At 31.8% G+C, this 17,150-nt stretch overlaps 2 protein-coding genes and 1 long non-coding RNA gene across 3 annotated transcripts in view; 1 reads left to right on the top strand and 2 right to left on the bottom strand.

Moving 5' to 3' along the window:
• Positions 1-980: 980 nt before the first annotated feature.
• On the bottom strand, positions 981-11,470 carry LOC126908581 (protein yippee-like 1). Its single transcript, XM_050690780.1, has 4 exons — positions 11,330-11,470; positions 4,965-5,008; positions 4,585-4,693; positions 981-3,543 (listed from the first exon to the last, which is right to left on the bottom strand). The coding sequence occupies exons 1-4, from the start codon at positions 11,429-11,431 to the stop codon at positions 3,439-3,441; spliced, it is 360 nt and encodes a 119-aa protein (XP_050546737.1). The 5' UTR covers positions 11,432-11,470; the 3' UTR covers positions 981-3,438.
• LOC126908579 (RUS family member 1) overlaps positions 11,395-17,150 on the bottom strand; it is a 24,822-nt gene continuing 19,066 nt past the window's right edge. Inside the window, exon 10 of the mRNA XM_050690773.1 lies at positions 11,395-11,506. The gene's annotated coding sequence lies outside the window, so the exon portion shown is untranslated. The remainder of the gene's footprint in view (positions 11,507-17,150) is intronic.
• Positions 13,226-16,113, top strand: LOC126908582 (uncharacterized). Its single transcript, XR_007704804.1, has 2 exons — positions 13,226-15,075; positions 15,781-16,113. It is a non-coding gene; the product is annotated as an uncharacterized LOC126908582 (long non-coding RNA).

The raw sequence follows: 17,150 nt of genomic DNA, 5'->3' as shown, positions 1-17,150 counted from the left end.
CACAGCAAGAGTTGAAAATATTAAATATATAAATCAAATTGTCTAAGCAATATGTTTATAATACACGATAACAATTTGCATATTAGTGGTAAGTTGTGGGCCCAAATTTGTTCGTAGTAAAACCAAACGATTTCTAAATGGAGAAGAGATAAGATACATGTTTTTCGTTTTATTACAATAAATTATTTCTACTATTAAACTATAAAAATAGTCCACAAAATATGGGTTATGATTTCTATTTAACAATTAAAATGATTTGTATGTGTTAACTATCTTGTTATTTTCAATTTTTTAGTTTCTAATATATTAATTTGTGTAAGATTAATTAAGTCTTAGTATATGAAAATTGTGTTCAAAACAAATAGACAAATAATTTAACAAGACAGTAATATTATCAATATGTTATATTTTCGCATACATCCAAATAATAAAAATTTTAAAATAATAATAAAAAAAAAGACGAGATTTCATAAAAAATTGTAGTTATTATTTAAAAACCTACTTAGGATTTGAAATTTTATGGTTGATAGGGTTCGTCAAACACATTTATTGGAAAATCAATTTTATATAAATTTTTGTAAAAAGAAATTGATAAGTCGATTTAATTGGTAAAAATATTGAAGATAAATCATTTTTTTATTTTGATTCAAATATAATTTTTTACTATGTTTAGTACATTAATCGTAACTTTATTTTTATAATAGTTTCAAAATATTTTTTTATGTCAGCAAATACTTTATGTATTAAATAAAGAAACAAAACATTATATTAGATTCATAGTTGATAAAAACATAATTGATAGAATTGATTATTAATACAAGATTTATCAATGGACCTAACAGAAATTCCAGGGACAACAAAAACTTGTACTAGTATATATTTTGTAGAATATTTAAGATACTAGTAATTAAAATAGGTATAAACAAAAAAGGTTAATAGGAACTAAAAATTAATAGGTAAATGTATATACTTATTTTATATTTTGAAAAAAAAAACATCACAACTCAAAATATTATGTCAAGCATTGTACATAAATTAATAATAATATTATATTGTATATTATATTGTTAAGTATAAAATTAAAAAAAAAACAATGTTAACATTCTGTACAACTAACAGAAAAGAATAATGAGTAGTAATAATTAAAAATAATAGACTAAAGTAGATATCAGAAGTCAAATTTAAATATAAATAAAACAAAAATTATTCATCATTCGAAATTCACATTAATAAAATAATCATCAAGATTAACACTATGTTTTTGTATTATGTCAAAAATAAAATTCATCTAAAAGAATATAAAATTATTTCATTATTATATAATTCTAATGAAGGTAAACTAATATAATTTAATGAACAATTAAAACATGTAGTTTTTTTTTTGCTTTTTAATAGTTAATAATAATAAAAGAATTTATGAATTCAAAATATTTTACGATGGAAGTTAAGCGTTTATTAATAACATTATGAGAATGAACTTAATAAAATAATTTACTTAAGAATTTATGATTAATTATGAATTTCTGAAATCGTTTTCTTTAAAATACACAATTAAAAAAGAAGCAAATACCACAAGAGATCATGGAATTTATCAACAAATGACAAACTAAACAGCAAGATTTATAATATTACATCTATTTATATAATTTCAATTACATATAAAAAATAATAAGTCAATTTGTGGAAGATGTGACTGACTAATAATTAAAAGTAACATTTTTAATTATTTAAAAAAAAGAAAGAGACCCAATCATTATGGACTCTAATTGTCAAACCAATACTTTATTATAATTTCAAATATTTTTAGCATACAACTCGTTACAAGATTCAAATTGTTAAACTAATTTGGGATTTTTATAAAGCAAAATAATGTCTGTTGAGTTTGTAGAAACAATTGAATACAGTCAAAAGTGAAAAAAAATATTTGAGATCAATTTAGTCAAAGACAAAGTGGAAAGGTTTTGTTACAGGAACTTTTTACACTCATATTATTTACACTAAATTATTATTAAACAAATGTATGTATTTGAAAAAAAAAAAAAAAAAGTGAATGTGTTAATCGTATATTGGAAGTTATAAACTAAATTAAGCCATGGTTATAAATAGAATGTAATTAACTTTGTTTTGTATGTATCTAATATGGATTATTAGTTATTTTAAACCAAGGAGCTTTTTAAGTACATTCGAGTTAAATTTTGTAAAATAATTATAAAACATATATGTAATATTATATGATATAGCCTTTAATTACAGTTCCTATCGACTAGGTATAAATTAATGCACAATATAATTTACAAACATCATTATTTTACTAAACCTAAAATACTAAAGTTTTCACTTACGAATTATATCATTCAGTAAATTTAATTTGTTTTAATGAAAGATATAACAGGGGAATTTTATTTTTTAATCTTGCTGAACATTATACAAACATTTCATTACAATTTTATACGAATAATTCTTATTAAATGGCTGTTACTAAATGATGTCTTAGTATAACTCTAAATGTTCAAAACTTGTTGATTTATAGTTGGGAATATATTATAAAACACTACTAAATCGTAAACTCAAAGTAATCTATTGTTGAAAAAATAAATCAAAACTCTTTGTAGTTAGTTTTAGTGAATATAAAGTAATACACGAATAGTTTTAATTAAAATATATTTATATTACCCAAAAACTAAGAAGAAATTAAACTCTTAAAACAGAAATAATTTTAACACATTTCAAAGTGAACTAATAAGAACTTTGAAATATAGTAAATATTTAAAGGTATCCATCAACAATGATTAAACTGATTTATAGTAAATAAAGAAAACCCTGTATTAAGTTTTGACAGTATAGATAGATAGTTTACTATTTAATTCAAACTGTCAATTTCAACATTTCAACATTTTTTTGACATCCACGTATATATTTAATTTATAACATGTATTTGAATATAAAATATACTTCTTTTTTAAACTATCTTAATAGATATTAACAATTGTCATATGATAGATAATTTAGCGTTTGTGAGTATGCAATGAAAAATAAAGTTTCAGAAGATAACTGTTTTCAATGTTGGGCATAGTTTACTCTTAAGGTAATATTATCACAAAATTAGTAATTTATTTAGGTACATCGTAAATTTATAAAACTAAACGCACAAAATAACAAGTTAGATGCACGGCACTTTGTTGTCAGCTATCTTGTAACTGAATCAATATCGTATGTCTATCGAGTACAACCGATTTCATGGGTTGATCTGCACAAATGCCATGCACATTAATAAACATCAAAAACTGAATGTATTCACTAATCGAATAAATCATTATGATTTGACCTGTAGGTCAAACGGACCGTCCAAATGATAAAAATGCGTCACAATCGTGTGAAATGAGATTATTAACTGGAAACCGTATATAACACATGCATTTTAAGAGCGACAGCATAAATTCATTTCTTTGGCGGACTCTCCCAGCCGTTTTCTTTTATCATGTGGGCCAGTTCTATTATGTACTTGCCTTCTTTATATTTTTGGCTAGACTCGAACGCGTGTTCCTGTAACAAATAAATTACCAAGTCTCAGTATTGGAACTTCCTGTATAAGTTACATAATTGAAATTAAATATTTAAATAATCAGTAGTGGTTTAAAGGGTAGTGCGGGAGGAATGGCGCACATCTCCCCCAAGCGTTCGTTTAAGTCATTAGAGGCCGGCATTTTTATCAGCAACAATCGACAAAATTCACTTAACACGCCCCTTTTAAAATTAAAATTGTTTCCGCTTCTGAAAACAACGTTTTCCTTATTTTGTAACGAGTAAATAAATAATAATTGACGATTTCAATTATTTATTCCATAAACTCTCAAATCACAGTTACACCCAGAGAAAAATCTCGATCTATATAATAAATTCATTGTTCAATTTGATAAATATATCATTACTATTGAATCAATGATATATTTATCAATATGATATTCTTTTTTCTTGTCCTGAACAATAATTATTTATAAGAATAGTTATTTTGTTCGTATTAATAAAACATTATCATAAACCCTTGATAAAATTTCTCTTTCTATTTTGATTGAGGTTTTTCTTTGGGTGTACATTCATCGTAAAACGTATTATCGGTATTTTTCTTAAATATCACAATAGCAACATATTTTTCTTTCTAATTTATATTGATTATTTCGTTGTTAAAATAGAAAGTTCAATGAAAAATGTATTACAAAACATATTTTACATGTCAAATGCGATCCGATTTGAGACAAAATAATACAAATAGCAGTGATATATTTGAATACATTACACATTATAAAAAGTTTGACAAACATTTTCTAACGTATGAATTTCCCGGGGTTGTTTTTTTTTTTAATAAAAAATCAAGTTAAATGAAGAATGTTTTTAATTGATTTGCTTAAAAATTTAATAATGTTTAGGTTCAGTTTTGGGAGGTTTAGAAGAGGATCATCTACCTAAAAATAAAAAAATATTCTAGGAAAATTCGTACGACGAGGTTGCATGAACTTGGGTTTCTTGAAAATGGCTAAATGAAAATTTATAAATGCATTTAAATCCGGACCCTAATTATTGACTCACATATTTCCAACCAAGAGTGGTCTTACAGCATTCACAATAGATATCAGCAACAGCGTGCAAGCCGGTCAACAATATCCTTTCTTCTGCCGGTCCACATCCAACGTTCACGCTAAAAAATCAAAATAGAATATTATACTCTAAAATATCTTATAAAATATAAAAAATAGTAACTCAATGACGAACAAATACTAAAAAATAATCTTGATATAAATCAAGAAAAAAATAATTAACTTAAATCGCAATTCGTTTTGTACGAATAATTATATAATAATAGTTAAACATTTATGAATTTCTCTTGAATCTAGGTATAATATAATCTTATCAAAGATGATAATTCGCACATATGTTTAAGCAAATATGGTAATAAAAAATCAACTTACACGGAATTGAAAAGATATGCTCTACCTTGGCTACCTTGGAACGACTGCAAAATAAAACAAGACAATAATCAATAAATATTACAATATGAATAACACATGAAATAATTGAATTAAAAAATTTACTATTTCTCCTATGTACGGCTGTAGTATTTGAGGGTTAGAATTAACGATCAAAAATATTTTTCGACATTAATTCAAAACATTTTTTTTAGTATTTTATTATTCGATTCTTATAACATATTTTTTTTAGAAACCCATTAAATAGACGCATGAAATGAATTGCGTAATATTTTACTTTTTTAAGTTAAATCAATGATTATCTAATGGGAATTAATAAATAATTAGTAAATATTTCATGCGATAACGTATAAATGATGTATTTTTACTATACTGTGCAACATCATAATGTATAAAATAGGCAAAATATGTTTACACCTAAAAGTGCAAATCTTAGAATAAGACTTATAACACGTAATTAATATTAAAATCAATGGAGTGTATCTTGTAGAAGACATAAAATTTAGTTTTAATTTAAACGGCACGTGTAATGGTTGCTTCTTATTAAATTCAAATTGACATATTTTGAGGAGTATTAAAAGGGGAAAACGAAAAACTCAATTTTTAATACAAACAATTTATGAGGACTATAAATAAATTTATTTTTAAAATATAACAGCATTTAGTTGCTCTAAATATTGCAAATTAATTCTAATCAACAATGTGAAAATAAAAATATACACCGCAACATTAAACTCGGAAAAAGTACCGATTAGCGTTTGTGGTGAAATCGTGTTTTTACAATGGCCACATAATCGTAACGCAGGCAGTACCACGTTATGGGAACTATTAACAACAACAGTGCGTTTTGCATAAAATCATAAATTTATAATTGCTAAATGGTCGTGTCGTGATTTTGTTTGATCAATAGCAACGCCGTTATCAATGATGATAATAACTCGACTAATTGTCGTTATCAGTAAATAACGCGTAGTCGGTCAGGAGGTCGCACCACGATAACATTCAGGTTATGGCCGTGTTGGGAATTGCGTCGCAGTTCGGCGGTACTAACCGATTGCAAAGTAGTGGGAAGACGGTGGCGGTTGTACCGATTTCGCAACTCCGCACAGTGCTGGCCGAGCACACGTTGGCGTCAGTCGTGATGCACATGCACCAAAAAAAAAAAAATAGGACACATGCAAATCGATCAATACACACACGATTCGCTTCTGCCGTTCACCACCGTGGGGCATTGTGGCAGATGTGTTCTGTCGTTTATTAACAACGACTATCGCGTTGATTTTACCAGGGATAATTATCCGGGTAATCGTTAATTTATTATCCGATTAAGTCGTTTGCATCGCGCACTGCGATCGACATATCATTATCCGAAGGGTGTGCGCGACATTGCGCTGACAATTTAGATAAACGCAATTGCACGTGCCTCGTACATTTCTAAGAGCAATTGGCGTAAAGTCTTTGTGCGAGTTGCGTTAGAGGCTGTCGACAAACGCGCAAAAACATCAAAACGGAGAAATTGGCGCGCGCGTATTGTCGACAGATGACGTCACGTAATAAGAAAAAGTTTGCTCGGAGAAAACTGTGAAAAACTATACGTGTGCGGAATAACCCTCGTAAAGATTAAATTTGATGCGTAGAACACTCGTATAACAAACGCAATGTGATGTTATTCAATTAGAAACACGTGTTATCGTATCTCGCTGATATTAAACCCGAGAACGTATCGACTGTTTGAATTTTAAATAACACAAACAAATCGTTTTCCGCGCGAGTAAACAACATTTTGTTTTATCGTTGAAAATTGATTCTGTAGAGTACAATTATTGCATTTCTGTACAAACATTGTATTTGCAGTTGGATCAATTAAAAAAACAGCGAGAGAGGATCGTAATAATTTCTCATCGTTCCGAGAACGCGTACAAAATAAAGCGCGCGCTTTTAACAACAATAAAAAACTTGCAGTAATAATAAACAAGAAAACGTGCAATATTTTCTGTTTGAAACACACTTGGAATAAGTCGATACTGTTGCCGAGTTAATTTTAGGTCAAACGCCAACAGGGGCAAATCGTAGTACAAACGAAATTTGATCACAACTCAAAACGGACGACTACGTATAAAAAACTTGCAACGATCCGTAGTGGTGGATTTTTTTTTAAAAATAACACAAAGTTCATTATGTTAAACAGTAACATGGCGATACGACGAAATGCTGGCACGTGGATCCCTTTTCCCTTCGGACAGACTACACTCGCGTTTATGCAATAAAATATAACCGCCGAGTTTATTTTTCAGGACGAATAAGATAACTATGACCTATTTCCAAAGCCATTTATATGAAACGTCACATGTATAGATTTCAAGTCTTGACATGATATTATTTTGCGTACATCCAATGCTCGCTATCCGTTTTAATTAAGTTCCATTCGTTGGCAGTTTATATGCAAAGTACCTCCGTCAAAGAACATGGTCTTAAATCTAATAACGGGCGCGCTATATAAAGACACGTTTTTTTATGTTTTTAATAATACTTTTAATACAATTTGAATAAATAATAAAAGCGTTACTAATCGGCTCGCTGGCAGTTTTCATTTTTTGCGACCCAAACGATAAAGTGACTGGTGGTGTCTAGAAAATCTGAGACGCGTTTAAATAGGCAAATATGACATAACAATGTCGACATGTGAGAATAGACAAATTATCATCCGAGAGGAGAAAGGTAACGACGCGGCGTCCTACGCAGTATTCACTCGATATCAAAAATACTGTTGATATGGAACCATAAGAATCCCCAGAGAGAAAACAGGATGTACACTCATCAGATGACCTTTACTTGTTAGTTTTGAGGTTCATAGTGTGCGACTCGTACGCGTCTGTTTCGTGGACGTTTTTCAATGGATATGCACTCGGTGACGAGGAGGGTGCAAAATATTCTCATTGTACTGGTGTGTTGTTTTACAGATGATAATGGTTTCGTGTATCGAGTCTAAACCCTTCAAAGTGTTTAATGTGTCGTAAAAAATGATCGCGATTCGACGTACGCAATAAACTGCTTATACAATCAGTGAGCAATAACAATTTATCTATTTTCGTTATCCGAGATTACGTTGATCGTAAAAACAAAGAGCAGTTAACCCCAATCCGATGTAAACAACACGCGCGATGAACGGCCCCACAATATTACATAATTACACTATTGTCATAGTATTAATTACTCGGCGGTCGGGTAATTAGTGCCGGCGGCGGAACGTCCTGATCTTGAACTACAAGTGCATCATTTTTTAGCGTTGTTGTTGTTGTTTTTTACCGAGTTTGTACAACACGTAAAAATATATGCGCAATAGAAATTATGATTCGAATTTGAGTATGTGCTTTTGACACATATTTCACACAGTTCTGGTAGTTAAAAAAATATCGTACTTGTTAATATCGCAGACAACATTCGCGTATACCACGCGCCGCGGCGTGTTCGTAATTATTATTTTTTTTTTATCGACAAAAAATTGAACGGTTGTCAATGCGACCAAGTCGTTGAAAAGTAAACGTTTCTTAACGTGAACGTTAAAAATTCAATAACAAGAAAACGTATTCATTAATTCCATAACCGTGACAAGTCCCCAATGTTACTTTGGAGTAAATACAAACGAATGCGTATACATTTTTTATCAAGTTTTACTTTTTGTGTGTGTAAGCAAAGTAATTATGAGTTTATGAAAGTTCGAAAAAGAAAATCGTGTCGATATAATGTAATCCAAGTGTCAAAAAGGACGCGGACGTGACCTAAAAAATAACAATCATTAGCAGTGTAGTTTTTGTCCCGTTGACGACGACAAAATCAACAAAATGTAATTTTTACACCTGCACAACTTCTTTGTTAACATTAATCGATCGACAAACTTGACGGGAAATCGTTAACGGTTTTAACGAGCACAAAGAACGGGCAGCGACAATTACACGAACAAGCGTAATTCGCTTAAAGGTCAACGGTTACGGCAAACAAATCAAAGACGCGAATGACATTGTATTTAAAACTAAATTAGAAACTTTTGTCCGGAACTATCGACTGTATTAGAAATTGATACGTCTGTGTTATCCGATAGTGTACGACGGTGGTATTTAAGCGCCTTTGCAAACATTACGCGGGACAACTTTTGACGCGGTATCAGATTTTAGCGAAGTACACATCTGCCGCCCAGACCGTATTCGTATTGTTTCCGCGTAGACACCGCGCAGTGGCGTACCAGAAAAACGGGCCTAACACGCCGTGGTTATCTCGGCGGCGTTCGCGTGATCGAGTGCCGGTTACGTAATGAGGCGCACATTGTATAAAAAAAAAAAAAAAGTGCGCAGGTTCAACGCGACCCGTAAAACGACTGCGGGGCCAAACTTTTCCTTTGTCCCGCCAGATGCAATTAATGTTGGCGGCGAGATGTGCACTACACTAAACTGTAGGTGCGCTAATTCAATGAACCGGTGCGCGGCTAATAGCCTAATGACCAAGTCGACATACAATCGCGAGAAACGGCACAGTTTGAGCGAATTGCGCAATAACATATCGTCGCTGCTATAGGTGTAGTCAGTCATCATATTGTATGCACGTGCCAGCGACAAATAAAAACACCCGCGACATTATTTGGTCGCGCGTCGTCAGACTTCAATTCGTTGCGAGCACGTGACACACGTCGCTTGAAAAATAAAACGTAACCAACAAATGCACTCGAAACGCACTTGGTATCAAACAGTAAATATTATTGTTGTCGAAATGCGCAGCGAACTTCGATGAACACCAAGTCGGTGGCAACGACGTCAATTAAATTCATAGCAAACGTCAAGCACAGCTGGTTTGCATCCTTCGCAGCGAGATCAACGCGCCAGTGTCGCCAGCTGAACGGTTTACCGAAAATATAAATAATTTATAATCCAAATTAAATCGGATTCGATGATTACCAACTGGTTTCACGCGATATAATTATCAAAAGAACCCGATTGGCTTTATTCAAAATGCGTAGTTTACCTTTCCGTTTGTCCACTATTTAATTAAAAACGCGCGCCAGTACATCATATTACGGCTGAAAAAATGTTTTTTTAATCAAATCACGACATAAATTCACCGTAATATGTGATTTTGAAATCACGTTATTTGCTACTTCACGTTTTCGCACTGCGCAGTTTGGACGGAACAACAACACATTAGGATTTATAGATAAGTAAGCCCCGCCGCCGTTTTACCATACAACTTCGCATTGTTTTGTTTACTCGTTGAAAATATAGGTCAACAACAACAACAATAATAATAGGACTCGGTGATATTTTAATTGACTTTTGTTTGCACTAACCAACTGTGAGATATTCAATCACTATCAGCGATGGGTTATCAACGCGCTTAATTGTTTAGGTGGCACCTATTCGACTATGCCTAATTTAATACACTCAATATACGACGTCCAAAACAAATAATTGGAAACTGTTCGATTATTAGATAACTCTAAATAAACGAGTTCGCCTTTAGAAAACATAAAATACAATAACGTTCTATGCCGTTTATTTCAAACGTAACACACATTAATCGAACTTCTTCGCAAAATTAGTTTACATTTAATTATAAAAAGTATTTTAATTGTTTCGAATCAATTTGTATGGAGTGTATAAATAAATAAATATTTACACAGTGAACGTTAATCGTCGTAACCCACTCAATTACTTACAAAATATAAATAATTTCGGGAATAATTTTTTTTACATATTTTGGTTATATACACTTCTCGATTTATTAATTATTTAGCACTTTTTCGGATCGTTCTTTTTGCACGTAAAGGCGTTAACTTTATTTGCTCAAATGACACACATACACAATATTATTCGACTAGCTTATAAAATAAAAAATCATATATCTAATTAAAAAAATAATTGGTCGATAACACATTTCAACTTTGAAAGTTATTAACATTTTTATACATTTTGGGCGACAGGAGAGATGCGCCTGAGAAATGTCCAGTGATGAATACGATCATATCCGCACCTCACTCCCAGTGTATATTTTAAAATAGTAATCATTTCCGAAATAACGGGTCAAAGGTTATTTTCTTAATTCGATAATATTGTCATTACTTGAGCTGGTCAAATACGTACTGGTAAGTTGCCGTTGAAAAAAAAAAAGTTAACTGACGAGTCGAGGAATAAATAAAATTGAAAAATACCAAAAACAATGTTCACAATATATAATTTCAACGGATGTCGAGTGTTGAAAATATCAACTTGTGTTTTTAGATAAAAAATATTGACCGTGTCTGAAACTCGCATTTCAGTAGTCATATAAATTACAGTGGAACAATTGAAATAATTGTTTACCTTCGATATGAGTTCGTCGTGGTTGGCTAGGTGTGCCCTGCAATGAATACAAGAATAGGTCCTGTGACAGTCCGGTAAATATGCCTGAAACGTCTTGACCATTTTTTCGTCGGCGCCTAGTCAGCAAAGATCGGCCTCTGGTCGAATCATCAAGTCCGAACACGTCCAGTATCACTGCTGCGAAAAACAACACAATATAAAATGTCAACGATTCAAAAATGTTTTGCGAGCGGCGCGCGGTAGTGTTTTTTTTAACAGCAATGGTGGTCAGTCGCAAACAGTAAAGTAGTTTCGGGTAAACAAGAAATTTGTTTATTTCTTCATTTATGTTTGTTGTGCTCATCAAGTTAACGGCACCATAAAAGGCGTCGGGTTAATTTAACGACGTTGTTGCCGTTATTAATATTTTTAAACCGATTTTACAACAATATTATTTCATCGATTAATATTGTTCGCGTTTTTTAAAAACATTGCGGTCTGCGCCAAGGTCAACCGTCTTTGTACAACCGGCGGCAGTTGTTATTTTCTCACGGATACCAATCTCTGTAACGAGTAATGGCGAATTTACCATTGCACACTAAACGTACTGGTAAAGTCGCAAAAATATTCCTACGATCAAAGTCGTCTACGAAGAGTACCGGACGGTTGAAAAAGAAAAAAACCAGCCCGTGAGATTAAACGCTGCTGATAACAGTACGGTTCGTCAGACGCAATGAGTTTAGCAAAAACAAATCGCATCCGAAGAGAAAACTAATGAAGTTAGGTGGCAAAAAAAAATCCCGAACGATACACAAAAGCTTGGCCGATTTTCAAAATGCGCTCGACACGTACAATTTAATTTCAATCAAACTTCAATCACACGCTCGTTTCGATTGTAATCGCACCCTGTTCGGCGTTATAATCAAATTTAAATACTCAATACTCAACCTTCGATAAGACAATCGAGTACACCACGTGTAATATGTTTCACGGGCCATCTTTGATATCAACGGATTTCCAAATAGATCCTTTGAAAAGGAGCCTTACACAATATTCTTAACCGATAGGTTCCTTTAAATTCGTGGTAACCGGTTTGTTTACGAAGGTGTCATTAACTCTGAAATGATGTGCACTATCGTAAAAACTATCGGCAAAGTGCAGATATTATAAAAATAATCATTCAGACACTCTTGACGGTTATATATAAAAACAAGTCTAACCCGAGAATTTTTGCATCAACAAAACAAACACTTTTCATCAAGTTTTTACGTAACGACTATTATTTTAAAAGTAGATAAGGTAATACGAAAGACTGTCGATAAAGTTCAACGATATTAACAAATACACAAATATTGGAGTTGAATAATTTAAAAGAAAAAAATAAGCTGTACGTGTAATTTTAACTAAGTTATTTGCGTTGCCAGTTATTTAACAAATAAAAATAGTTCGCTAAGCTATTGTTTATTTGTATGAGATAACAATGTGAAATTTATCATTGAAATAATATGGAGATTAAGAATTTGAACTCTGTACAATTAGATACCCCATCTGTGCAAGACGTATCTTTAGCCAAACAAAACACGGTTTCTCGTCAAATTGAAAATATATGGTTTATTGTTATAGCCCCTCCAGTATGTGTCAGCGTGTCAACAACATTCGAAACGCTTAAGACATAAAAGTGCGTGTAATCCACAGGCCAAAAGTTAAATCGAGTCACAAGTTTTACTCTTTCGAATGTGTATATCGATTAAATATGGTTGAAATAAACGTTTGTAATAAAGGTTACAAAGGAGAACAACAACAAAAAAAAAAAAAGTGTACCTTAAATAGAATAATAATAATAACAATAATTACTCCTACAGAACGACGGCTTTTTCGTTAATAATAAAACAAAACAAGCGCCGCACTACACTAAACGTGAAATTTAGGTGGAAATTTTCACGTATTGCGTTTCAGTTGGAATACGCGTGCGCACATTTGTGTGTTGTCAAAATAAGTTGAATTGATGATAAGGTCATGATAGTAATGTATAATTAATTATATTATTTCTCAATTGCGCAGACCAAACGATTATTTTATCGCAATTATAATAGTTATTGTCTAGTGTGTAATAGTAAAATCGATAATAAGAAAACAACAACTACTCTCGAAACGCCAAACATTGGCTAGTGGCTGCGTATCGTCGCAACACAAACAAATCAAAGTTAACAAACGTCTGCGTCCACCATTCTTTTATACAGTGAGAACACCATAACGAATAGACATAAAAACGGACTGCACCTGCCTCACTGCGTAAGATACCATAGGCATTGTTGAGGTATCCAACGCGGGTTCTTTGTTTCAAAGCAATCGTCGTACGCTCTGTTATCGTTACAACGCCGAAAAAAAAAAAATAACAGTTTTCTTTTGTGCTCATCGCTGACGCCTTCACACCATCGATGGCTTCCGGACGTTGTGGCTATTCATTTCGTGATTATTCTATCGTATCAGCACAATAATATTACATCTTCGCAAAACAGATCATCAGCAATAAACAGCGTGTTCAATAGGATAATGTTCCCACGATCGATCGCTTTTACGGTGACCACACGTGGCGGCCATTGCAACCGCCGCTAACACGACCATTACGCATTTGTTATTAAGTTAAATCGAATCGACAGAGAAAACACGAGCACTATTTGTACAGCCATCATTATTGGGTTTGGTACATTGCAATTGCATTTATTTTTAATTTCATGGAGATGGCAATTTTAAGTATAAATCGATTACAATTAACAATAATAAACAATTGTAGCGTTCTCTATTTTTATTGTCTGCAGTGAGTGAACCTAATGTGATAACAAGTTAACACGCAATTCGAAAATGATCGAGTACGATAAGAACAACGTCTGAAATAATAATTTCATTTCGTTTAGCACAAAGAGCAACCATTTTTATCATACAGAGCGCATACGTTACTTAACAAAAGCTTATGTGACGATAATTTTTGTTAAGTAGGTGTTAAATGCTGTCCTTGATTTAACAACGGCCATGCAATCGTGTTAAACTTTTTTTTTTATACTCGAGATGATCAATACCAGGTGCGCTTACCAAAAGTAGTCAACGGCAAAATTGCGAAATTCATGACGCAATGACTGAACGTAGTAAAAAAAAAAAAAAAGTAAGAATTCGAATTGACAGGAGATTTTATTTAAAAACGTCCAAAGAAAATTTTCCGTTTTAAGTAAACAAAAATAAATAGATAATTGATTTATTTTAAATTCCAAGGCTTAATAAAAGTTCTACAGTTGCTTACATTAATTCGTTACTGAAATCAAATTATACAGCTGTTGTGTATACAATAAAGAGAAGAAAGAAAAATGGCGAAATAAATAAGCACTATCATAATAGGAAATTAATTAAAGTATCACGTACACAGCGCGGCGGTATTTCCCTGGAGTCACTATTACCGAGATGAAAATGCAAAATATAATGAGAATCAACCAGAGATTTACAATGTTGTCTAACCAAAAACAACATTATTTAATGTTTTAAAGATTTTTTTTGAAAAATTCAACAATTATACGATACGCATTGTATTATAATAGGGTATATAGTTAAAAGTAAATTTGAAACATTCTTCGTTTGGTTTAAAGTGAACATTTTTATTTGTGCGAGGTCATTTTGAGAATACCATTTTCGAGGTCATCATTTTAAATCAAAGTTCAAATACCATGTGAAAACATAAAAAATCGTTTCATGAAAATCTCGACGTAACAATAAAAAATGTTTAGTAATTTTTTGTGTAATAACATTATTTTAACTTTTTAACTGAAGGGTAGCAGACGTTATAAATACGTTGTTCGCGTGAAGACCGCAATTGCGTAATCAATATTTTTATTTTTACCAAAGTAATTACAGTTTATTTAAGGTACAATACAATATTTATAGTTTCCTATATACCTAATAATAATTGTCAAACATAATCCAATGGACTAGAGTTGCTCGACTTGAATTATTTTTCATAAAAATTATTATTTTGTCATGAGTGTTGTTCAAGTTTGCCCATCATACTAGTAATCACTAATAGTAACCAACTTTTACACTATTAAAAGATAAGATAACAACATGGTTATAATAAGTAATTGTGTGAACATAGATTCTAAACCGGTCTGACAGTGTATACGATTTTACCGATTAAATACAATCGATCGATCATTAGCTTTTCTGTAATGATTCCATTTTACAGTTGTTTTTATAGCTATCATTTTCTTCGATAATAGACTTCCTACGACCATTTATTACTTCATATAGATAATATCGCAATGAATTGTTTGTATTAATATTGTTATTAGTATATCCTACTGACGTTCTGAGTAAAATTAAATCTTACGTCAAAACAATCTATTTGTATAATACAAATTAAGCTAAATATGAATTTAATAGTCAACTTTTGTTGGTTACATAATATTTTTTTTTTTTTTTTTAATTAGCGAGAAAAGCCTACAGAGTAACACAATAAAATCGTCATGTGCGTTAAAAAAAATATTATTCCATTATATTCGAAGAAAGAAAGTAAAACCGTCACGGGGCGGATTAACGGGCGTCGAAGGCCACCAAAGGATCGATAAAGTCGTGTGACTTTGAAAACATTTACAGGAACTACGAAAGGGGTTAACACTAATAATAGTGAAAGGATATGTAAATATAAGCTTTCTTAAAAGGCAAGGGGATGATGACCCCTTAGTCTATTAGTGTATGGTAATATTTTAGCGTTGACGTGACGACCCAATACTGTGCCTCAGCGAAAAGCACGTGACTGTGCACCATCGGTGAGGTCAACAACTGAACAGCGCAAAACAGCCGAACCCAAGCGCAGGAGGACTGCCGCCGCTGGACGGGGCACGCCGGTCGACTACAACTGTCAATGTCCTTTCCGTGTAAGCAAACCGAAGTGGGAGGAATATAACGATTTATGTTACATTAATAGACGTCGTCGTTGGTGATTCGATTCGCTACCGCCGTCACTTGCGATAACGTTTGGCCGAGTAGAAAACTCCCGTGGAATAAGTAACAGCAGTCGCAAATATATTTGGAAATTACTGAAAAACGTTTAGATTTGTATTACTGAAACGCATCGACACTCGCATAGGACAAAATAAAAAATACTTATTTACGAAAATCTAAAAACAACTTGATAAGTTTATAATTTGTGCCTAAATAAATAAAAAACGACATCCCAACCGAAATAATCAAAGAACCGCTCGCAAACAACTTACTAAATTTTATTTGGAACGCTAACTCAATTATTATTATTACTATTAGTTAAGTATTGTGAAATACTAAGAATATATCATTTTGAATATTTAAAACATTGTAACTGAATGTATATAAGCTAATTAGTAATGTTGCGGTCCGGATTAAAAAAAAAAAAATTATCGAAGACCAGAAATAAGTAACTAGAAAGAAATTGTTTTCTTGGACTTTGTAATTTAAATACTTGGTACGCCGCCTTGCGGAAAGGCTTACTCGAATAAGTAATCAAGAAACAAGTTAATGGATTAAGTACGTTTCAAGATTATGAAATCATATTTACGAGAGCACTTCATTTATTACACAACGCACCAAGAATTAAATCAGACATCAGTAAATATATTTTTAAAAAAAACATACACACAAATCTCGTACGTTTTTATTGTATTTTTAATAACTTGTCAAAAAGTTCATATGTTCCATATCAAATATGACCTATAAGTCATTCACAATAGCAATTCCACATAAAAACAGCGCCTTCATGCATCTTCATAACAAATATATAAAAGCAATACAACTGAAAGTACTCGTTTGACAGTAAACATCGTTA

The sequence above is a fragment of the Daktulosphaira vitifoliae genome, unplaced genomic scaffold (genome assembly GCF_025091365.1).
Source record: "Daktulosphaira vitifoliae isolate Bord-2020 unplaced genomic scaffold, ASM2509136v1 Scaffold_5, whole genome shotgun sequence".
Classification (NCBI taxonomy): Eukaryota; Metazoa; Arthropoda; class Insecta; order Hemiptera; family Phylloxeridae; genus Daktulosphaira; species Daktulosphaira vitifoliae.
The sequence above is the reverse complement of the archived record's forward strand: the minus strand, read 5'-3'. Positions and strand labels throughout refer to the sequence as shown.

Bases quoted from the DNA above. Each gene is read 5' to 3' on its own strand.
- LOC126908581 (XM_050690780.1), bottom strand. From the start codon at position 11,431: ATGGTCAAGACGTTTCAGGCATATTTACCGGACTGTCACAGGACCTAT. The intron at 4,694-4,964 runs GTAAGTTGATTT...TTGATTTTTTAG, and splicing joins GCATATCTTTTCAATTCCGT to CGTGAACGTTGGATGTGGAC. The intron at 3,544-4,584 runs GTGAGTCAATAA...TATTTGTTACAG, and splicing joins CCACTCTTGGTTGGAAATAT to GAACACGCGTTCGAGTCTAG.